General features: G+C 49.2%; 1 protein-coding gene across 1 annotated transcript; it reads right to left on the bottom strand.

Annotated features, from left to right (window-relative positions):
* Nucleotides 1-2,891: 2,891 nt before the first annotated feature.
* On the bottom strand, nt 2,892-27,187 carry Ube2g2 (ubiquitin conjugating enzyme E2 G2). Its single transcript, XM_051153296.1, has 6 exons — nt 27,056-27,187; nt 17,418-17,453; nt 17,283-17,328; nt 6,142-6,260; nt 3,972-4,112; nt 2,892-3,028 (listed from the first exon to the last, which is right to left on the bottom strand). The coding sequence occupies exons 1-6, from the start codon at nt 27,096-27,098 to the stop codon at nt 2,916-2,918; spliced, it is 498 nt and encodes a 165-aa protein (XP_051009253.1). The 5' UTR covers nt 27,099-27,187; the 3' UTR covers nt 2,892-2,915.
* Nucleotides 27,188-27,430: the final 243 nt, after the last annotated feature.

Here is a 27,430-nt window from a genome sequence, read left to right as displayed (position 1 = left end):
GCCAAGGCTGGGGTGAGGGGCCTAGCAGGGCCGGTAGGGGCTGCCCTGTGTGGAGAACAAGGGAAGGATCATGCAGTGTGGAGGAGAGCAAACACAAGCACACGCGGAAAGGTATGCATCCCTCTGGGCAGCGGCCCAGGTATTAAGCCTATGGGGAGTGAGGAAAGAAGCAAGACAGACGGCCTTCAAAAGGGGGCACATTTCCTTGGTGCTCAATACAGAGCCAGAGGCTGTGGTTTTTCTCAAATGGCTTGAGCTTGTAGGGTTTCTGGCCCCTCCAGACACCACCAGTTAGCAGGCACAGGACAATAAAGGGTGCAGGGGTCCAGGTGGGAGGGTAAGAGATGTGACTGCCTAGGTTCCTGCCTTTCTCTGTAAGGAGGCCCACACTGTGTGAACCCTGCCCAGTGTGGAACACAAGTTTGCAGGTGCCTCCGGCCCCACTCAGCCAGAACCACGCTTATTACCACACCATCGAACAGGGGGCTGCCATGCTGCCAGCACAGAGGGCTGACCTTCTAAGAAAGTGTCCAGGCTACCAGACGGGCTCAGCCCAAGCATGCTAATCCATGGTCCCTAGCCCCACCCCACTCCCCCTACAGGTCAGGCTTTCCAAAACCGCACTATCTCAGCCCTTCTAGACAGCCTGCAAGGCCTCGGCTGTGTGGGTGTGGGCACCTACAGACCAGCTATGTACTGCAAGGAGGCTGTGCTGTGACAGGTTCTAACCAAGTCACCAATGGGCAATCACAGCTCCACAGTTATTAATCTGGAATAAGGCGTGGCTGCTGGTGGTGCCCCTTCCTGGGGAGCTGAACAGAAATAACTGAAACCATTGGGAGTTGGGGGGTGGGAAGGGGAGAAGGGACTAGGGATACCCCAAACACCTAGGGCAGGAACAGGAGCACCACCTGGAGCCAAAGCCAGGCTCAATCAGTGGCTGGTAGCTACATACCCCAGGTAGAACAGGTGCCAGCCTCTACCCACAGCAGCGCTGTCCCAGGAACCAGAGCGACAGAGAAGCCACAGGCTGACCGTCAACAGTGTCTAACGGAGAGCCAGGGCTCATTAGTAGTTCGATTCTGAGGCAGTTTCAGTGGCGACTGCACCTCTGCAGTAGCGCTTCAAGAATAAGCCGTCTTCAACCCCCAAGTTCAAGAGGCAGAGGCAGCCAGGGTTCAAGTCCAGCCTGGTCTACATAGTGAGAGCAAGAAGAAGCTATGTGAATTTGAAGCAAAGTACCTTCTGATGCCTGCTGGGGACTACCTTGGACCCCTGGCTCACAAAACTGTTCCACACAGTTAAGAGGTGAGCAAACACAACAAATGCTTCTCATCCGAGTTTGCCGGCTCCCTAGTCCTGCCACAGGCCAGGAAGAACGTCCAGTCCTGGACATACGTTTCCTTCAACATGAGCCTGAAGAGAGCACTTGGCATCCTCCACGCCAGCTCTGGAAGGTGACCCAGGCTCAGGTTCCCAAAGATGAGAGAACACAGGAGAACTCTGTGAGGATGAGATATACAATTTTATTTAACAGCAATTAAAGTCCACCACAGAAGAGGGACAGAGACTTTTTTTTTCCGTTTAATAAATACAAATGAATAAAAATACTTTGTTTTGTAAAGAAACTGCCTCTCTTCCTCCCCCACTTGCCAGGGAGGCTGAAGGTGGCAGCGTGCCCTGTGGACACCGAGTGGCCATCTCCCAGCACAGACCACTCCTCTACAGAGAGGGCTTCATCTCAGTGGCCTACAAATACTATTTTGGTACAATTCCCTTCCCCCGCACCTCCCAACACCAGACTCTGCTGCATTTCAAATAGAAACAGACAACCCTCAGAGAAGGAAAGCAGAAAGGCCCCTCCAGGTGCCCAACTGGAGCCCCAGAGCTGGGAACTGTTAACACCATGAAGCATGCACAGCGCTGGCCACTGACATGGGGGCAAGGGGAAAAGCAGATACTGTGCAGTGAGATGGGCTGCACACCCCACGGATGACGGCTTTTAAAAATAGAAACTCATGTTTAAGTGTAACCTGTTTAGAAAAGGCCAAGCATCCACTTCCACTGGAGATCTGTTATTGCTTGTGGGGTCTGCTCGGGCACTGTCGCTCAGCAGTTCCCGCTGTGATAGGCCCTCCACCCTGGCCAGCACCACAGGCGCTTTCCAGCCGTCCAGGTCAGAAGGCACACCTCTGCTGAGCACCTGGTGGCAGATTCCCTTCCAACCCTGACAGCGAAGAACACTGTGACCCTGCAGCTAAGCCTGGTGCAACCACAACGTATCTACACAAGCCCCAGGTCAGACCCACACTAAAGCTCCCAAGTCACTGGTGCCACCAGGAAAAGCAGCAGTCTTGGTGACCCACGTCCTCTCTTCTCATAAACCCATTTGAACCCCTGGAGGGGGCTACGGTGACATCTGTGATGCACACAGCAAGCCTCTGTCACCATGCCAAAGGCAACCTAGGCTTGTAAGTGCAAAGTGTCAAAAGAAGCTTGGAAAGCTTCCTGTGACACCTGGGAACTGAGAGACAGGGACAGCAGGCCCACGTTGCTTTTTCCAAGGCCGCATGCCTTCAGAAGGAGCAGCATTGGTACCTGCCGTCCCTGGCAGATGACAGAGGCAGGCCCCTAGCACTGCCGGAAGGAGCAGAGCTAAGGACCCCATGGCTAGGAGAGGTAGTGAGGACAGCCTGGACCCCTCCCTGAGGCGCGACAGGAGGAGTCTTTCGCAGCGCAGCAGCTGTCAATATTCCAGTCATGATTTCAGAGGAGCTGCCTGTCTGGGGTGGAAAGAAAGGAGCAATAGGTGCCGTGCTCTGCAGTTGCCGGTGTTGTGTCGGCATGGCAGCACTGTTGCCAAGTGTTTGGAGGTCAGCGCTGGGCTGCTGCTCAGTGAGCACACGTGTGTAGCCTCAGAGCCCTAGTGACTTCTGTACGATCTGCTTGGCTATCTTGTAGAACTGCTCACGGTCATCCCGCCACATCTTGGAAGCATCTACATTTGCTCCACTCTCATCATTGGGCTCTGAAAAGAAATGGAACTGTGAATAAAAGGGGAAGCAGCTCCACTCCACCTCCAGAGTACCACGGCCCTTTCAAGGGTCATTCTGGGTTGCAAAGTGGACTTCCAACAAACCAGGGCCTTCTGTCTGAGGGAGGCTGGAGACGGGCACAAATAGAGCACTGAACCCTCAAGTCAGTAGCTCCTCCCCACCAGCAACCTGGGGCACCTCTCTTAGGGGAGAGGAATCCCCTTTTCTCCCATACCCCAAACTTCTCTTGCCTGAATCCTGCTCTCTCTGTACCTCCCCAGACACTGCACCCTGTGCTCAGGTCAGCAATACAAGTCCTCACACACCAGCTGAGGGAGTCTAAGGACCTGCATCCTCCAGCCCCTCCAAACTCTTGTGGCCGGGAACATCCAAGTGTTGGAGTGCCAGGCTGAGCACTCATATGCTCTGCTCCTATCCCAATCCCAGTACCCACCAGCTCCACATAATGATCTTTCCTAAAGCACAACTGCAGGATGTGGCATCAATGTGCCGCCCAGGGCTGCCCACTAGGCCCAGTGCCAGGTCCCCACCCCTGTCCAGCTGACCCTTAGCCCCAAATGCCTTTCCCGCCCCCCTCCCTTGTCAACTCCAGTGTCCCAAATCATTCCAAAGCAGCCAAGAACACTGTTTCTGCAGGTCGGGTTCACCACACTGACCAGTAATTGCTGCTGGGTTTGCAAGTTCCTTGAAGGTATGAAGACCTCACACTGGAGTGTCTGTTGCATTGAAATTATAGCCTGTACTGTGACACTCAGTGGGGCCCCAACAAATCAACAGATCAGAGAATAGCAGACGGTAGACAACAACCTCCTGGCTGTACTGGCATCTCTTCTGTGCTGTGTAATCATGGAAGTATGCTCACCCATGGAAAAAGTACAGACCCGACACAACAGAAAACAGAACGCATGGGCTCACCTGCCAGCATGCTCACCACCGAAAGTAGGATCTTCTCTACGCTCTGCACAGGGCTCCACCGCTCAGCACTGCTCTCGTAGCCCATGGGATCATCACCTGGGGCATGCAGGATGGAGATGCAGACTCTGCCGTCAGGATAGACTGCAAAAAATGGAGGTGACCATGTCAGCCCAGAGACGGTGTCACTGTGCTGGGGAAGCTCTAGTCAGAGGCCCAACTGTGTGGACAATTCCTGTTAGCACAGATCCCAGAGGCTGGCCAGCAGCAGGCCAAACCTGACAGGGACTGATCAGGTCCTGTAGCCACTGACAAGATGATGAAGAGCCTTCAGAGGGCTCTGCAGAACAGGTTTTAGCCATTCCTACGTCAGTTGGCAGGGCCACCCCTACGTCAGTTGGCAAGGCCATCCCCACAACCAAGATCCACGTCCATATGGCCAGAGCAGAGGCAAGGCTACTGAACTACTTAAGTGCAGAGAAAAGGGGGGCATATAGTAGCAAACGCAGTTCAAATTTATTTTCACAAAATAAAAAGACATCCATTTGGGCTGGAGAGGTGGCTCAGTGATTAAGTGTTCTTCCAGAGGACCAAAGTTCAATTCCCAGCACCCACATGATGACTCAGAACCAGCCTTTATCCTATTCCAGGGGGTCTGACTCAGTCTTCTGGCCTCTGTGGGCACCATGAACATGTTGCACAAAACCACATGCCAGCAAAACACCTGTACACATACAATATAATTGAAACAAATTTTTAAATAAGTAAATGTTTTATTTTTACAAAATAAATATCCTACTTGAATTTTTGCTCCACGGGCATAAGATCAGGATTACCAGTGTCAATAAAAATAGCTTACAAGAAGGAACACTGTCCTAAATGCCATCATTCAAAATACAACACACTGCCCCATTTCTCTTATGTTGAGCATGGGCATACATGCACAGACTCTAGCACTTGGGAGATAGAGACAGGAAAATCAGAAGTTCAAGGACATCCTGGATAATATGAACCCTTTATCAAGCACTTTATCACTCAATTTTCTCTTGGGTATAATGCCCACTTGTAAAAAGAAGGAAAAATCATCATCATCATCATCATCCCAATGAGGGACTAGTCACTGACAGTATTATCGTGCCACCTTCCAGACACACGCACAAACTGTTCCCCAAAGATTAAACTCAGAGCACTACTGAGTGCTGGCCTACTTCCCAGTCAACACAGCACAAATACCCCATCACATACCCCACGACCATGCCACCCCTACGGATTCTTTTTTTTTTTTCTTTTAAGATTTATTTATTTATTATTATGTATACAGTGTTCTGCCTCCATGTGCACATGTAGGCCAGAAGAGGGCATCAGATCACATTATAGATGGTTGTGAACCACCATGCGGTTGTTGGGAATTGAACTCAGGACCTTTGGAAGAGCAGGCAGCGCTCTTAACCACTAAGCCATTTCTCCAGACCCACACCTATGGACTCTTAACGTGTCTGCAGTGTCTACATCGAGTCTAACTACAGCATTCCCTTAACTTCTTTTCTTTTTTTTTTCTTGCTTTTTCGATACCGGTTTCTCTATGTAGCCTTGGCTGTTGTGGACTCACTCTATAGACCAGGCTGGCCTCAAACTCACAGATCTGCCAGCCTCTGCTTCCCAAGTGCTGGGATTAAAGGCGTGCGCCACCATGCCCAGCTCCAGCTTTTTAGTGCACACGAGTGCTTTGCTGTATGTTTGTCTGTGCACCACATGAGAGCCTGGTTCTAAAGAGGCCAACAGAAGGTTTCAGATTCCCTGGAGCCTTGGTTGTGAGCAACCAAGTGCTTTGACCCACTAAACCATCTCTCTAGCTCAATTCCAATTTTCCACCGTTGAAAATGATACCGTGACAAAGACCAATGTAGGACACAAAGCATCAGGGCCTGAAAGTTCTAGCAAGCCCATTAACACAGGATGGCCATTCAGACATTGCCCCTACTCTGTCTACATTAAGCTGACCTTTCAAATGGAAATCCTGGTGCTCACAGCATAAATCATTTGCCACGTTGAAAGCTAACAGCCACTGTAGGAATGTGGCAGAGTATGGCATGCTGCAGGCATCTGCAGGACTGCCCTGCTCCTTCTTCACGAGCAGCACTGTTGCCTGTCAGCCGCATGCACACGCACTTACTGTTGGGATGGAACATCTCGCAGGTGAACCTCATCTTCGGAGGACTCAAGGGGTAGTCAAGTGGGAAACTCAGGATGGCAGGAAAAACACCAAACTCAAAGCAAGTGTCTTCAGGGCCCCTGCAAATTAGGAAATATAAACATTCGCAATGCCAGTCACCATGCAGAAGTGGGAGAAGGATTCGATCCCTGCTTAAAATGCACATGGGAGACCTAAACGAAGCGCTGCTTCTCTCTCACTGCAGAGGCCGCCCGTCCCTCTCAGTCACCTTACACCTGAGGTACAGACAAGCACAGGCAGCACCTTAGAAAAACTCAAGCATGTTGCGGGTCCATGAGGTCCAGCTCCTATGAGGATCACGGTGTGAATTTTGGCAGACAAGAATCCTAAGTCTCTGTATGCAGAGATGAGGAGCTAAGGACTATATTTCAAATGATATTTTGAAATTTCAAGTATGTCAAAGATGTGGCTTTTGTTTTTGTTTTTTCTTTTCTTTTCTTTTTTTTTAAGTTTTTTAGAGACAGGGTCTTTCTGTGTAGCCTTGGCTACCCTGGACTCACTTTGTAGACCTGGCTGGCCTTGAACTCACAGTGATCCTTCTGCTTCTACCTCCTGAGTGCTGGGATTAAAGGCGTGTGCTACCACGCCTAGCTCAAGATGTGGCTTTTATAACCTTCAAACAGATAGGGCACATGTGATCCTTAATTCATGCTATGTGGAAAAGCAGCCAAGGCCACAGCAACTCCACCTGGCCCTAAGACTGCAACCTACACTAGCCGTCTTCTAGCACGTACACAGCAGAAGCAGAGCAAGCCGTTACAGAGAGTCCTGCTCAAATCCTAGAGCCTTGGTGCCGACTGCGGCCTGAAGGAGGGAAGTAAGATAAGGACCCAGCCAGAGACCAACTCCTCCCTTCCATATCTTACTAACATGATGCACACAAGCAGTTCAAATGGACATGATCAGTGCCTGGCGTAGTGCTGCACGCCTTTAATCCCAGCACTCGGGAGGCAGAGGCAGAAGGATTGTTGTGAGCTAGAGGCCAGCCTGGTCTACGAAGTAAGTCCAAGATTGTCTAAAGGAATCAGGCCCTGTACACACTAAAGCAGGCGTGGTGGCACACACTTGTCATCCCACACTCCATCCACTTTCTAGGCACAGGCAGGAGGATTTAAAGTTGGAAAGCAGCCTGAACAGCATAGAAAAGATAATTACAAGTTAAAATACATGTTTAAGAAAACAAACAAGCCGGGCGTGGTGGCGCACGCCTTTAATCCCAGCACTCGGGAGGCAGAGGCAGGCGGATCGCTGTGAGTTCGAGGCCAGCCTGGTCTACAAAGTGAGTCCAGGATGGCCAAGGCTACACAGAGAAACCCTGTCTCGAAAAAACCAAAAAAAAAAAAAAAAAAAAAAAAAACAAACAGCCCTGCCTCCCTGTGACAGCAGGCCTCAGGCACAAAGAACACCCCCCCACAGGAAAAAGGGTCTAGGTTCCCACAGGCAGGAACCATGGTAGATCCTACAGTTCCACAGAGAGTCCAAGATACTGCACAGGAAAAATGAGAAGAGATTGATTCAAAAGCCATCTTTACTTACCAGAAAAGATTTTCTCAAAGTACAACTTATCTGGGTGTACTGGTGTCTAATGTCTAGGGCAACCTGGTCTACACAAGATCTTGTCTCAAAATAAAACAAAACAACAATAACCAAAACAGGGCGGGGTGGAGAGGAGGTGTCAGCTGCTAAGAACACACACTGCTCTCACAGAGAACTCACAGAGAATCAGAGTTTGATTCTCAGCACCACGCATTGGGCAACTTGCAATCACCTGTAACTCCAGTTACAGGAGGGTCCAACTCCTCTGGCTTCTGTGGGCCCTTGTACATATGATGTGGACAAACACACACATACACTTAAAAATATTAAAAAATAAATCTGGGGAAGCAAACATGGGCTGAGGTAAATAGCTCAGTCTACAAAGTGCTTGTTATATATATATATAAAAAAACAAAACAAAACAAAGTGCTTGTTATGCAGCATAAGATGCAAGACACAAGCTCCAGATGTCATGTGAACAGGCCAGGGTGGTGGTACAGGCTTTTGAGCCAGGAACTGGGGAGATGGAGCCAGGGGACCTCCTCTGCTCCCTGGCCCGTCAGCCTCACCCAATCGGCCAATGAGAGACCTTGCCCCAAAACAACAAGCTAGACAGCTGTCCTGATGACGCCTGAAATTGATCCCTGGCCTCCCCATGCATGCAGCACAGATCTGCATCTGCACACATATATGTGTGTACATACATGTATACATACACACTTCACACGCAAATGAAACACCTCCACAAAAAATGGCAGTACAAATGTGTTTAAAGTTTTTATAAAGTGTATTTTAGATTAGTGATACATAGATCTGTAAACTACTACCTGCACTATTTAACTCTACAATTAAGAGAGCAAGACAAAAAAAAAAAAAAAAAAAGAAAAGAAAAAAAAAAGCTTTAATTTCATTTGCAGTCACACCCAGAGCTTCGAAAGAACAATGCAGTGTCTTGTTAAGCCAAATTTTTTCAGTGACAAGCCCTGACTCTGGAAAGCGATCCTGTGCTACTTCAAAAACAACAGTGAATCGCTCTTGTGCTTGGAGGGATGACACGCTGCCTGACAGTCCCCTGGGGTCCTGGCAGAAGGCCAGGGCAGAGGATGCCCTGGGAAACAGCAGCATAGCCTCCTTCACAGGGTGTGGCCCAGCTGAGTATTCCTCTGTCATGCTGCAGAGGCCTGGATGAACCCTGAGCTTTCCCTCTTAAATCAGATCCATCTAGCACTAAGGCTGGGTAGCTGCCACCTATCAGAGCTCCCCAGCCTTCTGAACTAAGGCGGTCAAGAGGATTGCTGCTATTTTACTATGGGGCAAAGCTTTGGGGGGGAGGGGTGCACAAGGTAGTCCCTAAAACTACCATCAGAAGGTTGAATAAACAAAGACACCATCGTGGAAGTAACCCTGCTAGCCAGGCACGGTGCTGCACATTATTAGTCCCAGCACTTAGGCAGAGGCAGAGGCAGAGAGGCAGGGAGGCAGGGAGGCAGGGAGGTAGGGAGGCAGAGAGGCACAGAGGCAGAGAGAGAGGCAGAGGCAGAGAGACAGAGAAGCAGAGGCAGGTAGACCTCTGTGAGTTTGAGTCCAGCCTGGTCTATATGTAGAGTTCCAAGCCAACCAGGAGTACATAACAGAGAAACCCTGTCTCAAAAGGAGAGAGCGAGACAGACGCAGACACGGTCTGACTAAGACAAAGACAGCCTGCAGGGCATCACTATGCCTGGCACCTCTGAGTCTAGAGTGAGAAAAAAATGGGTAGTGTCCTTGGAATGACTACATGGCATTTGCTCAATGCTCTGATAACAGGTCTTTGTTTCTCATAATAGGGCTTTCTTTAAAAAAAAAAAAAAAAGTCTACTGGATTGTTCATAGCGTCAGAAGCATGACCCAACATTTCCTCAAGTGCGCCCACATCTTAAATAGCAAAGCTGTTTGTGAATACTCAGGCTTACTACTGGTTTAAACTGGGGTTTCCTTCTCTTTTCCAGCAGGACTGCCACTTGAACAGGTATGCAGGTGGCAGACCGGGTGCAGAGACATGCCTGCCGAGGGTGGGAAATGCCACAGAGAAGCTTCCCGCTGCAGGACGGAGGAACAGAACCAACAGAGCTTTTGGACAAGTGTCACTCCATGCTTCTGGAGGCAAAGATTTCACTCCAAAGAGCAAGAAAGAAAATGAACCCCCCCCCAAAGCATGCAGCAACTCTGGTATCTACAAACAGCTTCCACCTACTGACTGCAAACATGGCCTAGCTTATACTTCCCAGCACACCATTAGAGAATTGTGTTATAACCTGCTGCCCTTGGGATGCCTCCCTAACGGCTTCACTGCTTCTTTGTCTGTGAGAGAAACAGATGTGGAAGGCGATGACCAGTGACAGTCATTCCAGCCCCAGCCTGCTCTCCAGAGCTACCTCAGACCACATCAGCAACACACCAGTAAACACGGAAGTGCAGCCAGAGCACGCCTTTCATTTTTTCATGCTGCAAGGTGAAGTCTGCGCCGAGAAGGCAGAGGGCCAGCGCGGCCTCCTGATGCTGTTGGAAACGTCAGAGACACTGCTTTGCTGTTCTTGTCATGAAGAGTCACAACAGACAGCAGATTGTCCAACGCCACCATAGCTGGTGAGGGCCCTCTTTTTGGAACTCAGAAACAGAACCAAATTACTAAAAAGTCCTAATCTGCACAGTAAGGCTGGCTGGATACACAACATATAAAAAGTAGGCAAATGCAAACACCCTCCCCTACAGCCTGGGTGTCCCTAAGCAAACCCCAGCACCGTGCGTTCCACTCCACAGTTCAACAAAGGCTTCTCCCAGCTGCTTCTACCTCACTGGGGCCCAGAACATGTGCTGAAGGGGCTGCACCCACCACACACCTGGCCACACACTGGGCTGATGGGAGTGGCTGGCAGGGCAGCAGGGATCATCAGAAACTTGTCTGCTCCCATAATTTAACACCTTGTTAACAACAGGACACCACAGTAGGAGGCTGTGACTAGGAAAAGGGGCCACATGCACCTCTGCTGTCCTAGCAACTTGGACAGACAGGGACACCCTGATCCTTCCATAGCGTCTAAGATTCTTCCACTGCCAGAACCAGGGTGGTAACAAACAGAGTTTGTTCCCTATTACAATTTCAGGTCAACTCCATCAAAGGCGTCATAGCCACATCCTAATGTCTTTGCAATAGAGACATTGCTAAAAAACTTAAACACACTCGCACTCTACTGAAAGGCACCGAGGCCGGGCATGGTGGTGCACTCCTGTAATCCCAGGACTTGGGGAGGCAGAGGCAGGTGGATCTCTGTGAATTCGAGGCCAGTCTGGTCTACAAAGTGAGTCCAGGACAGGCAAGGCTACACAGAGAAACCCTGCCTCGAAAAACAAACCAAAAAAGGCACTAAGCAAGCCCGCCAATTATAAGAACTTCATAATGAATTCTAACAGAGGATCACCTGCCTAACATCAATGACAGGCTTACTCATATTGGAAAAGGTACAAAACCAGACAGCAAAAAAGCAAGCACCTCCTTCATCCTGGGTCATTCCCTGAGAAGAGTGAGCAGTGTGGCTCTGCATCGCTCCTGTGTGCAAGTGCACAGACCCTAACGACAGAAGTGGGTTGCTTCAGAGTTAAAATTGTACCGCGGTATAGGAGTGATAGAATGAAGCTTTCAAGGCTGAGAGTCTGAAAAGCCTGAATAAACAAACACCCACACTTACAGACCCGAGCACAATGTTATTCAGGCGGCAACATTCTACAAACTGGCTGATGATTCAACAAAGCCCCCGCAGGAGCACTGCAGGAAACGACATGTGTATGGAGACTCGCGGCACCTGGAACAGCCTGCAGTCTAACAGAAAGAACAAGGCTGCAGGGCTCACAGTTGCCAACTGTGAAACTAAAGCTACAACAGCCAGATGCTTGGCACAGGCATGAGCACAGATCAGTGAACTAGGAAGTCTACAAGTGCATCATGGACTGTACTAATTTTTGACAAAGATGCCAGGATTACTCAATGGGGAGATTCAACGAAAGCGTCTGAGGCAAGTGGACAGCCACAGGCAGAGAGAAGGCTGCATCTACCCTTCATTCCACACGTAACACTAACTGGGCAGGGTCAGACGGAATGAGAAGGGCTCCAAGCACTCCTGTCACCCAGACAAAACCTAACTCCCTGGAAGGTCAGCCTGGGTCTGCCTGTGAGGGTTGATCTGGGTCAGGTTACCTGAGATGAGGAGATCTACCCTAACTGCCACACAGATAAAAGAAAGTTAAGGGGCTGGGCGTGGTAGCGCACGCCTTTAATCCCAGCACTTGGGAGGCAGAGGCAGGTGGACTGCTGTGAGTTCAAGGCCAGCCTGGTCTACACGCCAAGGCTAAACAGAGAAACCCTGTCTCAAGAAAAAAAAAAAAAAAAAGAAAGAAAGAAAGGAAAAGGGAAATTAAGGGCTGGAGAGATGGCTCAGCAGTTTAGAGCCCTTGTTACACTTCCAGGACCCAGGTTCAGTCCCTAGCACCCACACGGTGGCTCACCTTCCTAATTCCAGTCCCAGAGAACCAATTCCCCTGGCCTCCACTGTATCACATGTGGTACATATACATACATGCAGGCAAAACACTCATACATAAAAATAAAGCTTTAAAGGGAGAAGGAGGTGGAACAGGAGCACTTATCACTCTGTTTCCGGACTATGGAGGTGATGTGACAGCTGCCTCACACTCCTGCTGCCATGACTTGCCACCACAGAGACTATACCCTCAAACTATGAGCCAAAAATAAGCCGTCTCACCCTCTCCACTGTCCTGGAACTTGCTCTGTAGACCAGGCTGGCCTCTGCCTCCCGAGTACTGGAATTAAAGGGTGTACAACCACCTCCTGGCAAACCTTTCTCTTTTAAGTTGCTTTTATCAGGATATTTTATAGCAATGGAAAAGTAACTAATACAGATATCAAACCTATGAAAGAAAAGAGGAAAGAAAGCACCTAACCTTTGGGTATATCTGACACTAAGGTACAGTCAACCACCGTGAAAGCAGCGGGCAGGTGGCTCCATGATTTAAGCACTTGCTGTTCTTGAAGAAGACTGAGTTCAGTTCCAGGAACCCACGTTGGGCAGCTCACAGTCACCTCTAACACCAGCTCCAGGGAACCTGAAGTGTCCCCCTAGAGCTCCTGTATTGAAAATATGGTCCTCAGCTGGTGGTACAAAGAAGCAATCAGGTTACCAGGGTTCTAAGTCATCACTGGGTGACTTGAGTGTGAGCTCATGGCTAAACAGGGTGTTAAAGGGCTGGAGGAAACGGGGTGTACTATGAAGGGTGTGTCTTGTCCCTGACTGGCCCTCTCCTCCCTTCCTGCTTCCTGGCCACCAGGAGGAAACAGCTTCCTCTTGCAGAGGCTCTCACAAACTGAAGCCTCTGGAACCACGAGCTAAGATAAATCTTTCCTCAGACATTGTTTTTCTCTAGTATTTTGTCACCATGACAAAAAACTGACAACACAACCAATGGCATATTTACATGTACTCACAAGGGCTCAGGTATCCAAGCCCCCAGTGCTTGAACCACGCACAGATATAGAGTGACAAGCCATGCAGGCAGAGTGATGATGGCAAAGCCAGCAGTACCAGGCTTCCACAGTGTCCAAAACTACCAGGGACAGAGGAGGCCTGGAAAGCAGCAAGAATCTGAGGGTGGAGAGGCCCCCCCAGTCACCGAGGAAGAAAAGCCCAGTCACCTCTACCAAGCTGCAGGGTGAGACAAAGCCGCAGGAGGACAGTTAATTCCCTGGTAATGTTTTAAGAACATCTGTAAACGGCCTCTTGTTTGTGAAGGGTCTGGAACAGGACCAAAACCCACAAAGTCACTACATTTTGAAGCAGGGGAATTCCATACTCATGCAAAACCCTTATTCAAACACAAACGTGCTCTCCCAAAAATCAGTTCTAATTACTTTTTAAGACAAGTTTTCAAAATATTTGTTTAAATTTATACTGTTTATATAAAATTAGTAATAGTTAACAAACTTTTCACAATGTACTTTAAAAAACCCATACCAGAGAGCTCAACTGTTCTTTAATGAGCTTCTAAGTCCATCTTCTCTGGACACATCAGCCAACACCTTCCAAGTATTATAGCTCGTGGGTGCCCTGACCTCTGCAGGCCTCCTACAGCACGCGTGCTGCTGTGATGGCATGTGAGCAAGTGCAGGTGTGTCTGTGTTGACACAGGACATGGCAGATGAAACAAACAGGTCACACATCAGTTCACACACATGATCACCCGCTTCTTTAAAAGCAAACAAGGCCTGGGGGTATGGCTAGAAGCCCAAAGTCTGATCCCAGCACTGTAAGGCAAGTGAAAGAGAAGTAAACAGAGCTCCACCTGACAGGCCCGCAGCAGTGACCGGCCTGGGGCAGCGCTGGCCACAGTCCCGCATCATCCCACAGGAAAGCAACAGAACCATCCCTCTTGTCTGGCTTCACCAACGTCCAATCTAGTAACCAGCAAGTCCAGAAATGATGCCTACGTTGAAGTAACTCACATTATACAATACTGTCGTTTCTGGGTATTTTGTTGTTTGTTTGAGACGGGGTCTCTCATATAGGCCTGACTGCCCTGGAACCCACTTTGTAGTCCAGGCTGGCCTCAAACTCAGAGATCCGCCTGCCTCTGCCTCCTGATTGCTGAGATTACAGGCCTACACTCATCCAATTTTCTATTTTACTAGCTCTTGTTATTACTGTTACAGCCCAATGTTTCCAGCATCCAGCAGAAACTTGGAACAGATCCCTCAAGGACACAAGGCACAACTGTACCACACTACACACAGACTCCAGAAAACTTAGAAAAAACATGACACAACTCAAGAAATTAAGGTCTGCTGGGCAGTGGTGGCGCACATCTTTAATCCCAGCACTTGGGAGGCAGAGGTAGGCGGATTGCTGTGAGTTCAAGGCCAGCCTGGTCTACAAAGTTAGTCCAGGACAGCCAAGGCTACACAGAAAAACCCTGTCTCGAACAACAACAACAAAAAAACAAAAAATAAAAACTTAAGGTCTGACAAACATTAGGCCTGCTGTGCTTTCTCTAGGGAGTGGACAGATGATTTAAAACAAAACTCCTCGCTTTCATGCATTGTCTAACCTTCACAGGGAAAAATTACCAGTATTTTTCCTAGGCCAACCTGTAATCTTTAGGAACTAAAATGCCAAGTCTGTAATACCAGCACCCCAAGGAAATAAGGATAAACTTCAAAGCCTTTCTGGGCCCCAAGAGTGAGTTCAAGACCAGGCTGGTGAACTTAGCAAAACCTGTCTCAAAATTAAAAATAAAAAAGGCTTGGGCATAAGTGATGCAGTCAGTGTTCTGATAGCACGCACACGACTCTGGAGATGCAGGGGCAGGGGTGGGACAGCACCAATGTGCTGTAAGCAGACATATACACAAATTCTGCCTTACTCAGCGCTCATACCTGGCTCACCAGCCAAACCTCTTTCCCTACCCTGTTCCTCCAGAGAACTTCTCAAGCAACAAAATCCAACTGAATCTAACTGAAATTTTCACTCACTAATGAGAAACTGATTACAGAGTGCAGTTTCCTCACTTTAACCTGACTTCACTTTCTAGTACATCTAAGGTAGAAAGAAGAAAGTTAAACAGGCTGAGTCTGGACCAGAGACACTCTAGACTCAGGGTCCCACTGTTTCTCTTTCCGAGCCACATGGCTGTAAGTTAACTATCATGAATCTAGACTGGGGATAGGAGGCACATGCTTGCTTTGGAGTAAGCCCCACTGCACTCAGGACCGAGAGCAACGGAAGGCCTGCAACCGGAGAAACGAAACCCAGCGGTGGAGTGGGGAGGAGAGGGGAAGCCAGAAGGCCTGGCTTTTCAAGTCTAATGCGGCTCCGTCACCTACTGCTCTGAGGACCCTTCTCCTACTAGAAAAGCCACCTATACCATATTATTACACACATATACTGTTTTGTTTAGATTCTGAGCATAGTTCCCGGTTTCTAGCCCCTTCCTCTGGGTTAGCCCTTCAGTCTTTACACAGATGGCCCAAGCCGGGCCATAAAGAAACGTTCTGACTTAACTTTCCCCATGACAGGTGCCAAGAGCCTGCTCCTTCCAGAGGGATCTGCGCTCATGACCTTGAAGAAGTAATGTACAAAGAGAGGCCAAGAGAGTTGACCAGACAGGCCAGCTGGGCTTCCACGCCGGCTGTGAGAGTCACATACGCGGTGAATGGGCATCAGGAAAGGAGGCGGTGGCACCGAGGGCAGGGCTGGGCCCCCGGGGGCAGCTCGCGGGAGGATCAACAAGAACTCAGCACGTGCCCCAGGGTACCACAGGGAGCCTTGCAGACCCTGCCAGGCTCTCTTCACTGACTGATGTTTGTATGCTTCAAAAAGCCCTTTATAAGGGGCTGGAGAGATGGCTAAGAGCACTCGCTGCTCTTGTAGAGGACCCAGGTTCAGTTCCCAGCACCCACATCAGGCAGCCCCCAACCGTCTAAAACTCCAGCTCCAGAGAATCTGCTACCCTTCCCAGGCACCAGGCACACATGGTACGTGGATACACATGCAGCACTCTCTAGAGACTGTAGACGTGAGTGAACTGTTTCAGGGAACTGCTTCACTAACGGAGCTATAATGAACTCCAACTTCCGGGTAGTGAGGAGTTCCAGACCCCCAGACTTAAGACTAGGCCTGAAGAGAGGTGTCCTGGGGACCGAAACCTCAGCCTGCGGGACCCGCCCCTCTCCAGGTAGACAAAGCACACCAAAGCTGCTCTGGTGGAGAGAAACCCCACAGCTCGGGGACATACAAGCTTTCTGTGTTGTCTATGGTGTGAAAGCCAAGAGGTAAGTAAGGTACTGTTTCTTCTTAAGGGCATCGTGCATTAAAAGCCACCATCCTGGCTGGGCGGTGGTGGCCCACGCCTTTAATCCCAGCACTTGGGAGACAGGGGCAGGTGGATCTGAGTTCAAGGCCAGCCTGGTCTACAGAGTGAGTTCCAGAACAGCCAGGGATACCCAGAGAAAGCCTGTCTTGGGGAAGAAAAAACAAAACAAAACAAAACAAAAACAATGGACTGTAGAGATGGCTCAAAGGTTAAGAACACTGGCTGCTTTTCCAAAGGTCAATTCTCAGCAACCACATGGCAGCTCACAACCATCTATAATGAGATTTGGTGCCCTCCTTTGGCATTCAGGCATACTTACAGAAAGAACACTGTATATATAATAAATAAATAAATCTTAAAAAAAAAAAAAAATTTAAAAAGTTAAAAAGAAAAGAAATCTCACAATCTTAAAACTACCCAGAGCTAATATTCACACTAAATCCTTTATTGGTTCTAAAGGAACACTAGCATCGCCTTCAGGTCCATGTTCATCTGGCTTCTGCCCAGAGAACAGCTGAAAGCTACATGGCCCGCTTTGGTCCAGTCAACATTTCAGAGTTGAGACTCTTAGGTCTAGTTTCCAATACAGCATGAAAAAAAAAAAAGAGTAATTCACACAAATAACTTACATGATCAATGCCTCCCATTCAAAAAAATTCTCTTCATTCATGGGGCCTACAGGGAAAGAAAAAATAGCACATCTTAATTAGAAGGCAGCTTTGGCAATTGAAAGAAAGTCATAGTGAAGCCCCCAAGCCCCTTACCTGCCACGATTCCTTCTGGAGGGTTCAGGGTTAATTCTATAAAGTTAAAGAACAGGGCCATTACCAAACAGAATGTATATTACATTGTCACTTAGCAAAGCATTTCCGTGAACCACACCAACTCTAGAAGACCGAGTATACGTCTTCCTAAAGGTGGCTCTCGGTCTGCAAGTGAGCACCCAGGCCTAAAAGCAATATGACTCTGTCTGCTCTTCATATCAGTAAAACATGAAACCAAAGCGGGTGGACTCCTCCCCAAAATGCTCCCACCAGTTCCTTTGACAAATGCTCACAAATCCAAAATGGGATGTTTTCTAATTAAACGCATTTGCTAACATTTTAAGAGTTGGCACAGACCTTTCTGAAAGTGACAGAGCAGAAAGTTGAGGCCAAGCTCATGTTGCAGGAAGACCGACAACCAAGTCTACCACTCTCTAGGTCAGCTTCTGATTGTGCCACCACCCTGCCGAAGCTCAGCCGCCCACCCACGCTGAGGACAACAATGGCAGGTGAGCCCACTATGGAGTCAAGCTACTATGGCCAGAAGCTGCTGAAGACCACGTGTCCAGCGCTGCTACCAGCTGACATGTCAACTCTTGGCATCGTGATTTTTATGTGTGTCATGTTCTGGTCTAGGGTCTGTCGCTGAGAGTCAAGGGTTGAAAGCAGGGTAGCAGTACTGGGGTGGGGACATGAGGTAGTGTGTGACACTGGGTGTATGACACCAGAGCGGCTGTTACAGAAGCAGCTAGCTGCTCTCTGGCTTCCTGCTTCAGGTGTGACCACAGCCTCATGTACAATGTGCACGGTGACTCCACAATGTGAGGCACCTGTCACCCTCCCACAGGCCCTGATCGTATACTTTAAAATCCAAAAATGTGAGCTAAAAAACAAAAACTAAAACGAATTTTAAAGGCAGAGTGCCACTGTATAAAACCTGGAAGGGCCTGGAACTCACTATGTCCAGGCTGGCTTCGAACCTGCAGCTACTTTCTGGCTGCTGCCTCACAAGTGAGAGATTTATGTGTGCACCGCTGTGTCCAAGTGAACACTTAATAAAGTCCCTCACACTGGATGTAGCTGAGGTAATGACCAATGGATGAATACAACATGTGGGAGGAAAGGTCAAACCTGTGGACACATTTGGGAAAATGGCGAAAGAAAGAAGGCAGCACCCACAGTAGGACAAGCCACAACACAGTAAGAAAGAAAACAGGGGGCTGGAGAGATGGCTCAGAGGTTAAGAGCACTGTCTGCTCTTCCAGAGGTCCTGAGTTCAATTCCCAGCAACCACATGGTGGCTCACAACCATCTATAATGTGATCTGATGCCCTCTTCTGGCCTGCAGGGGTACAAGCAGGCAGAGCAATGTATACATAATAAATAAATAAATAAATAAATATTAAAAAAAAAAAAAAGAAAGAAAGAAAGAAAGAAAACAGAACAGAAAGCACTCTGCCATGAGCCAGGGGAATCAAGAAGCCAGACAGCAAGTACATGAAAGATCCGCAGAGCCAAATGGTGGTCTCTGAAAAAACAAGTTAATAAACTCTGCCAAGTAAGAGGAAGGCAAACGGGCAGGGCCAGACACAAAGAAGCAGGTCATCCAAGGAGTCATAGGAAGTGGGAACTGGTCCAAGTGGCTATGAGGTCAACATCCATATGGGAACTAGTTTCCACACATGCGCAGTTAGGAATGTGAGTCTTGCACAGGGGAAACTCTGAAGAGGAAAACACGACACAGCCATGGACGCTCTAACAAGAGCACAGCTAGATGAGTGAGGTTGTCTTTGTTTTCATAAAAACAAACCTTAACTTTACTTTGAAAGGCTTCAGGGCAGGGCGCACCTCCCCCTTTAGTTTATTCATGTGCTGCCTGTGTGAGAGAGTCAGAGTCCCTGGAACAGGAGCTGTGGACAGTTGTTCTGGAAGAGTAAGCAGTGCTCTTAACCTCTGAGCCATCCCTCCAGCCCCAGGGAGCACTTCTTACTGTGTACCCTCTGCCCCTTGCAGTATATTGGACCTAATAAGGCGTGGAAAGTGGAAGTGGAAGGAACAGAAGGGGAGGGGGAGGGAGGAGGGAGGAGGGAGGAGGGGGAGGGAGGAATGTCCAGTTTCGCAAGCACATCCTGTCATGGACACATTCAGCACACAGGGAACCATAGCTGAGCCTGCCAAACTTTCTTTGTTGGGGTTTTACACACTCCCAAAGGGGACTCAGATCCCACAGCATGAATCGCTCAGTCCATGTGGACTTTGGTATGTCCTCAATTTTGTTCACATGAAGGCAAGCACACCATTTCCAAGGGTTGGGATGCCTTGTTTCCCAGACACTCGCTCTACTGTAGGAAAATCTGCAAAGGTAAAACTCAATGCCAGACCATCTTGGGGGCCTCTAGCTATCGCCCCAGAAAAGGAAAAGAAGGATAAGTTGAAAGACATTCAACAGAGGGCACCCCTAAGGAAAGGGCCATCAGGTGACAGCTCTAGGTGCCAAGCCTGAGGCCCTGAGTGTGATGCCCAGGACACGCGTGCTGGAAAGAGAGAACTAAATCCACAAGTTGTCCTCTGACCTCCACATGAATGTCATGGTATGTGTACATCCACACCCAACACACACAGTAAGTAAACATAATTCAAAATACTGGTAGAGGCCGGGCGTGGTGGCACACACCTTTAATCTCAGCACTCGGGAGGCAGACAGTGGGGGTCACTGTGAGTTCGAGGACAGACTGGTCTACAAAGCGAGTCTAGGACAGCCAGGGCTACACAGAGAACCCCTGTCTCCAAAAAAAAAAAAAAAAAAAAAAAATACTGGTGGGGGAAGGTGAGTGAGGGGCTAGAGAGATGGCTCAGTGATTAAGGAGAATTTACTGCTCTCACAGGAACCCAAGTTTGGTTCCCAACAGCTAACAACTGTCTTTCAGGGCATTCAACACCATCTTCTAGCCTCTGTGGGCACTGTGTTCACATGGTACACTTTTTAATACATGTGGGCAAACACTCATAAACATAAAGTAACAAGATTTTTTTAAGTCTACGAAAGAGAAGGCGATATGGAGAACGCCAGGCAAGGAGAAGGAGCACGAGTGCTGGACAGACAGACAGACATACTCCAGGAGGGGCGGGGGCCAACCTGAAGGACCAGGAAGGCTGGGAGCACACCGTGGCAACACACCTCCACCGTCTCCCTCTGCAGCTCTTCCCAGGAATAGACTGGGATAAATGACAGAACCAGCTTGCCGAGCCTTTCTACACTCAGCCATCTGAAATCTAGACAGAGGAGGGAGGCCGATTTTGAGCTGCTAAGACGTGGGGGTGAGGAAGAGGCAATGTTGTGAAACAAAGGGTACCTAGATCAAAATGTAGGAGAGCTGTATTCTGTGTAGGAGTCGCCTCTGGAACGTCTTGTGACACTTTTCCCTTAAAGGAGGCCAAGCCTAGATCTGGAGACCAACAACGCTAGAGACCTAAGCTCTGCGAAGCCAGCGCTAGCCCAGCCACTTCGCTATCCAGCAGTGCCACCTGCTGGTCAGTGGTGAACTGCAGGCAACGGCAGACAGGCTTCGAAACAGTGTGTATAGGTAACCCACATACAAAACCACACAGTTCCACATTAATAAACACAAATTACAGAAGAGAAGCAACTACCAACCATATCAGAAATTTCCAAAATCCATTTCTTGAAAATGGTAACTTGTTAAAAAAAAAAACTATTTTTCTTAAAAGCAGCTTAAGAAATAGCCACTGCACAAACAAAATACAAATTTGTTCTTAAATTTGGTGAATACATTTATAGAAACCTATCACACTGAAGCACTGTAAAAGCAAGAAAAGGTGGTTGCAGGTTACTTCTTCAAGAAACTGAGGAAATGCAAACAGCACAAGGTCTACAATGGGAGAGCAGGGGTCACACTGGCATGTCCCACACACAGGAAGCTCCAGGACACGCTGAATGGGGACAACCAGGCGGAGAAGCAACTACAGTCCACGTGAGGCCACTGGGCCAGGTCCTGAGCCAGCCTGCCTGTGTCCTAACCGAGGCCTCAGGGAAACAGGGCTGCGCCACACTTGGTCTACAGAGAGAGCTCAGGTAAGTCAGGGCTACAGAGAGAAACCATGTTTTGAAAAACAAAAACAAAGTGGGGAGGGCAGTGCTTTACAACCTAAGGAAATAAACAACACATTTTAAAAATAAACTCTCTATATGTTTCACCGAAATAGACAGATGGTAAGTAAGTTCAACATGACTCAACGCTGGCAGTCATGAGAGAGCTCCAAGTTAAGGCATGGGGAGACGCAACACAAGCTGGACAGGACAGAGGAAAAGTTACAAACAGCAGAGCAGCAGAGCACTGTGCCAGCGAGAATAGACAGTGACATCACCAAACAACCGGGTGGTTCCTTTAAAAACTAAACAGCATTTATGCAAGAGAAACAAGGGCACATTTCCACAGAAAGACAAGTACACGATGTTCACAGCAGATCCTGTTGTCACAGCCAGAAGTTGGCAACTTCCCAAAGGTCGACAGGAAGCAAATGTTTAAACTGCGCAGCCTGGCCGTGCAATGGGCTTTCACTCCACAGTAAAAAGGAACACGGCTGGGCTGGAGGGATGACGCAGCAGTTAAAAGAGAGGACCTATGTTCAGTTCCCAACACTCACATGGCAGCTAACAACTGTAACTCCAGCTCCAGGAGACCCAACTCCCTCTTCTGGCTTCTGCAGACACCAAGCACGCACATGGTATACAGACATACACACAGGCAAAGACCATACACACAGAATCATAATAAAACCTTTATGCCAGGCGTGGTGGCGTACACCTTTAATCCCAGTGCTCTGGAGGCAGAGGCAGGCGGATCAGTGTGAGTTTGAGGCCAGCCTAGTCTACAAAGTGAGTCCAGGACAGCCAAGGCTACACAGAGAAACCCTGTCTCAAAAAACCAATAAATAAATAAAATAAATATATATAATAAAATATAATAGGGGCTGGAGAGATGGCTCAGTGGTTAAGAGCACTGACTGCTCTTCCAGAGGTCATGAGTTCAATTCCCAGCAACCACATGGTGGCTCACAACCATCTATAATGTGATCTGATGTGCATTGTATACATAATAAATAAATAAATCTTTTAAAATATATATACAATAAAAACAAAACCTTTAAAAAAGAGGCGGTGTCACTGCTCCCTTATCTGTGGATATTCAGTGTCTACAGAGGTCTGAAAATATCAAAATACCAGTGGAAATTCCCAGAAATAAACAATCCATCCATTTTAAATGGCTATTCAGAGAACTAGAGTGTAGTCTCACTCCAATCTGCCCAGCCCAGCCAGGACTTTCAGACAACAGTTGTAAGGACCTGTTCTACTTCATCACTCAATGCTGTAAAGGTAAGGGGACAGTGACCAATGCCAGCAGCATCAAGGACAAATCTCCACATAGCGATGCTGAGTGCAGAGGAGCCTGATGCAGAAGTACCAAGACCACAGCGAGTGCCAGCAGACCAGTACTGCCTGGGAGGGGGCAGCGAGAAAGGAGAGAGACAGATGGATGCCGGGGCAGGGAACTCTGAGGATGCTAGTATTCACAACTTGGATGTGACACACTCGAACATTGAGAATCCTACAGTCAAGGAAGAAAAAAGTCAACCCCGTATAAAGCCTGCTGGAGACAGACACTTCACAAAAAAAGGCAGAGATGGCCTGTGAACATGACAGGGTGCTGTCACCTCACTCACAAGCATTGATACACCCACAGGACAGCGTCTAATACCTACCACACAAGATGAAGAAAAAAAGCTAACGTCTAAGTGAAAAGCCTAAGCAGCAGGTCCCTTAGCTATGGCGGGCCATGACACATAGTGAGAAAACCCCAATGAAAAACAGTAGCCTGTCTGGTCCAGCTGGCTGCTCCTTCACCTGCTCCATGGGTCTGAATTATGGTCCAAAGGCAAACCTGCACATGTCCACCAGGAGATTGTCAACAATGCGCACAGCCACAGTACTTGCAAAAAATCAAACTGCAAATAACTTCAGTGTCTACAGTAGCAGGTCAGATGGATTCTAGTTCATTCATAAAAAGAAATCCACTCAGCAAGGAGAGTAAGCTGTGGTCACAAGCTTCAAAAGAAAGGAAAGGCACACAATGCTGGGCAAGAGGTTCCAGAGCAAACGCAAAAAACAAAAAACACATACTGCATCCGGGTGGCACGCGCCTTTAATCCCAGCGCTCAGGGGGCAGAGGCAGGTGAGTCTTTGAGTTTGAGGCCAGCCTAGTCTAGAGGGTGAGTTTCAGGAAAGCCAGGGCTACACAGTGAAACGCTGCCTTGAAAAACCAAAATAACAACAATAATAATTTCTATTAAGTTCACCGACAGACAACAGAACACCATACACTGTGTGGCGACAAAGTGACAATAAAGAAAAGGACAAGAATGCTAACTTGGGGTGCTGGTCGGTCCTGGTGGTGCTGGGCAGCAGATGAAGAATCTAAGTCACCGTCATGCTCTATTTTGTAAGCAAGTGATCATGGACAGCACACTACTCAGCTGGCCATTACTGTACCAAACCCCTAAGATAGTCACCTTACAGAGAGGAAAGTTTTGGGAATTCCAGTGTATGTCTGAATGCGTATGATAAGGCAGCACATCATAGCAAGGAGGACCAGGCATGGCCAGGAAACAGAGGGGAATAGAGGGACCTGCAGTCCTCTCGTGTGTGTGTGTGTGTGTGTGTGTGTGTGTGTGTGTGTGTGTGTGTGTGTCCGTCCGTCGTCTGGGGAAACAGCTTTGCTCTGCTTCATGCACCGCATCCCACTCAAGCCCAAGGATGACTCAGTGGTGGAGACACTTGCTGCCACGTCTGCCACCCTGAGTTCGCGATTCCCAGGTTCCACACTGTAGAAGGGAAAGCGACTCCTGCTGGCTGTCCTCACTTCTGCACATGCACAGTGGCATTCGCCAGCCCCCATGCGTAACCACACACGCATAACTGCAATTGTAAAACAATCTCAAATCTACGCTGAATTGGAAAGTGTGACACTGTCTGGAAATGGGGTCTCAGTAGACGTGCCAGGGTTAAACAGAGAACATACTAAGCTGAGCCCTAAACCAGTGACTGCTGAGTTTTCAAGCAGAAAATCTGAATACCAACACACACAGGATAAGATGGCCACGGGAAGGTGCAGGAGAAGCAGGAGTTACACTAACACGTCTAAGGAACCCAAGGCAGCAACCAGCACTCTGGAAGCTGAGGAGCAGGAAGGACCTTCCCCAAGAGCCCACCCTGCCAAGGACCACAGCCCAGGCCACAGGTGGATTTGTAACTCTATCCACACTGTGAGAAGGTTTCTGTTATATAAGCTATTCAGGTGGTGACAATGTTACAGCAGCCCTGGGCCACAGCTCCCTGGGTCTGTCACAGTCAGAAGAAAAGCTGCGAGAATATAGGGTAAGACCATGAGAGCACATACTGCTTTAGCAGGGGAACCAAGTTTGATTTCCAGCACTCATATGGGGGGGAAAAAAAAAGGCAGGCTTAACAGGGCACACACCTTTACTCCCAGCACTTGGGAGGGAGAGGCAGGCAGATCTCTATGAGTTTGAGGCCAGCCTGGTCTACAGAGTGAGTTCCAGGACAGCCAGAGCTATATAGAAAAACCCTTTCTTGGAAAAAAAAAAGGAAGGAGGAGGAGGAGAAGAAGAAAGAAAGAGAGACAGGCTTTATTTACCACGTGTGCCCATAGCCCCGGAGTGGGAGGCAAGGGTGGAAACAGGAAGCTTCCTGGGGCTAAGTGGACAGCCATCCTAGTGGGGTTAAGTGGACAGCCATCCTAGTGGGGCTAAGTGGACAGCCATCCTAGTTGAATTGATGAGCTCTGGTGTCAATGACAGACCCTGTCTCAAGGGAAGAGGGTGAGAGGTGACAAAGCAGGGCATCCACTGTCCTCCTCTGCATGCTCAGGAAAGGGACTTGGGCAAGAGTGAGCGCGAGAGCAGTCAAAGTTCTTTGCTTGAGCCCAGGCAAATGGCTTTGTGTCAGTGACTCAACTGCCTGTAAAATCAGGGAGGCTAAACTACCACAGGGCTAAAGAGATGACTCAGATTGTTGCTGTGGCCTATGATCCAGGTTCTGGACCAGCACCAGCACAGAGGCTCACAACCAGCTGTTAACTCTAGTCCCAGGGGATCTGATGTCACCTTCTGACATCCGCTGGCACCAGGCACACATGTGGCACACTTACCAACATACAATCAAAACACTCAAACACATGAAGTAATAAAATGTAAACGTTTAAACAATGAACCACACCCAGGGTCGTAACACCTCTAAATCTACACTACAATCAGGTATGTACCAAACAACACCCCAAATCTACCCACTCACTAGTCCCACCATGAACGGTGTTGCTGCTGAGTCTGAGGCACAGGCTGAGTCTGTTAAACACAGAGAGCACAAACCAGACGCTATGCCACAAAAGGGCCGCTCAATGGGACTTTATCGAATTGTAATGACATGGAAAAAACCGTCCTCACTCTTCATGGTTGGTAATTTTCTGTCACTGTTGCCACAGTCTTAAAACAATATCCATTGATGACCTCATAGTTTCCATGTGTCAGTGGGCCCGGGGCCCAGCCTGGACAGCTGTGCTGTTTCAGGACTGCAACCCAAGTCCATTCAAGTTGCTGGCACAACTCGGTTCCATACGGCTTCGTAAGCACTGGCTGTCAGCCTGAGGCCAACCTTAGCTCTGGGCCCTTTTTTCCTCTTGCAAACAGCCACAGCAGGTGGAGCCCTCTCTTCTGTGACCCAACCCCCAGACCTCCTCGGCAGCCCTCTCCTTTCAGGGTCCACTCTTTTAGGCAAGTTCTTTCCCTCTCTCAAACTTGGATGAGCCATGACCTAAGTGCAAACTAAGTGACACCATGTTTGAAATAATGGTTGAGGCTTTTTGTGAGGGCAGTAGATAGGGAATAAAATTTTCTCTAATGTGAATTCCCTTGGGAAATAAATTAAGTTCAACAAGCAAAGCGGGGTAGAACTTTAAAAACCCTGTTCCAGAGCTTAACTGCTGTTCCCTTTTGGGGGGGGGGCGGGGGGTAGGTAAAAGAGATGTTTCTCAATCTAGAAACCAGGCTGAAAAAGTAAAACAGAGAGAAACACAGATCCGGATGAAAGGAAATGGTCCTCGCACCTCCCCGAGCCTGTGTCTGAGAAACTTTGGCTTGCTCCAGCAACTCCCATCTGCAGCGCGGCCGGAGGTTTAAGTCGTTGTTTTGCTTACTTTCAACTTTGTCCCCAAACTCTCCCCTACCTCACGACCACCTTACAGTGAGCACCGCCCCACAGCATCAACTGTCGGGTGGGCAGATGCGCGACCCACAGGGGCTCAGGGACCAGGCAGAGCCATGGCCGTGTTGACCGATCCCGCGTCTGCGCCCAGGGCCTGCCCCGCTGCAGCCGGCCAGGGAGCCCAGCGGACAGCAACAGCCTGGCCTTCCGCACGCGGTGAGCCCAGCCCGGCCCCGCACGCCCGCACCGCACCGCACCGCATCGCGCCAGGCTGTCCCGGGCCAGGGGACGCCGCGGGTAGCCACGGGGAAGAGGACGGGACCGCGGACGCCGCCTGACTCACGCTTATACTCGGCCATCAGCCTCTTCAACGCCGTCCCCGCCATACCGCGGAACCTGCGTTCAGCAGCCTCGCCACATCCGCATCGGTCCCGCCCGCCTGCTCCGACGCCCACGGCTGCTTCCGGGTCGCCGCCTCGGGCCAGAAGTGCGTCCGGGGCGCGCGCGAGTGACGTGGCGTGCCGACGTGTGCAGGCAGAAGCCGGATGAGGTTTTCCTGCCGCTCGCGGTTTCAGGACCCGGGCTGACGGAGCTCGGGTTCCAGAAGCTTCATTACTGGCCCCAACCCTCCGCGCCGCAGCCTGGGCTGGTCCTTGGAGCCTTCCTATGCAGTGAGGCTGCGCTCAAAGGCTTGCAGCTCGTTCTGTGGTCTTTGTTT

Source organism: Acomys russatus, chromosome 11 (genome assembly GCF_903995435.1).
Source record: "Acomys russatus chromosome 11, mAcoRus1.1, whole genome shotgun sequence".
Lineage (NCBI taxonomy): Eukaryota > Metazoa > Chordata > Mammalia > Rodentia > Muridae > Acomys > Acomys russatus.
The sequence above is the reverse complement of the archived record's forward strand: the minus strand, read 5'-3'. Positions and strand labels throughout refer to the sequence as shown.

Coding starts and splice junctions, on each gene's coding strand:
- Ube2g2 (XM_051153296.1), bottom strand. CDS start 27,098: ATGGCGGGGACGGCGTTGAAGAGGCTGATGGCCGAGTATAAGC. Junction 17,454..27,055: donor GCTGATGGCCGAGTATAAGC/GTGAGTCAGGCG, acceptor TTAACTTTATAG/AATTAACCCTGAACCCTCCA. Junction 3,029..3,971: donor GGTGGTGAGCATGCTGGCAG/GTGAGCCCATGC, acceptor ATTTCTTTTCAG/AGCCCAATGATGAGAGTGGA.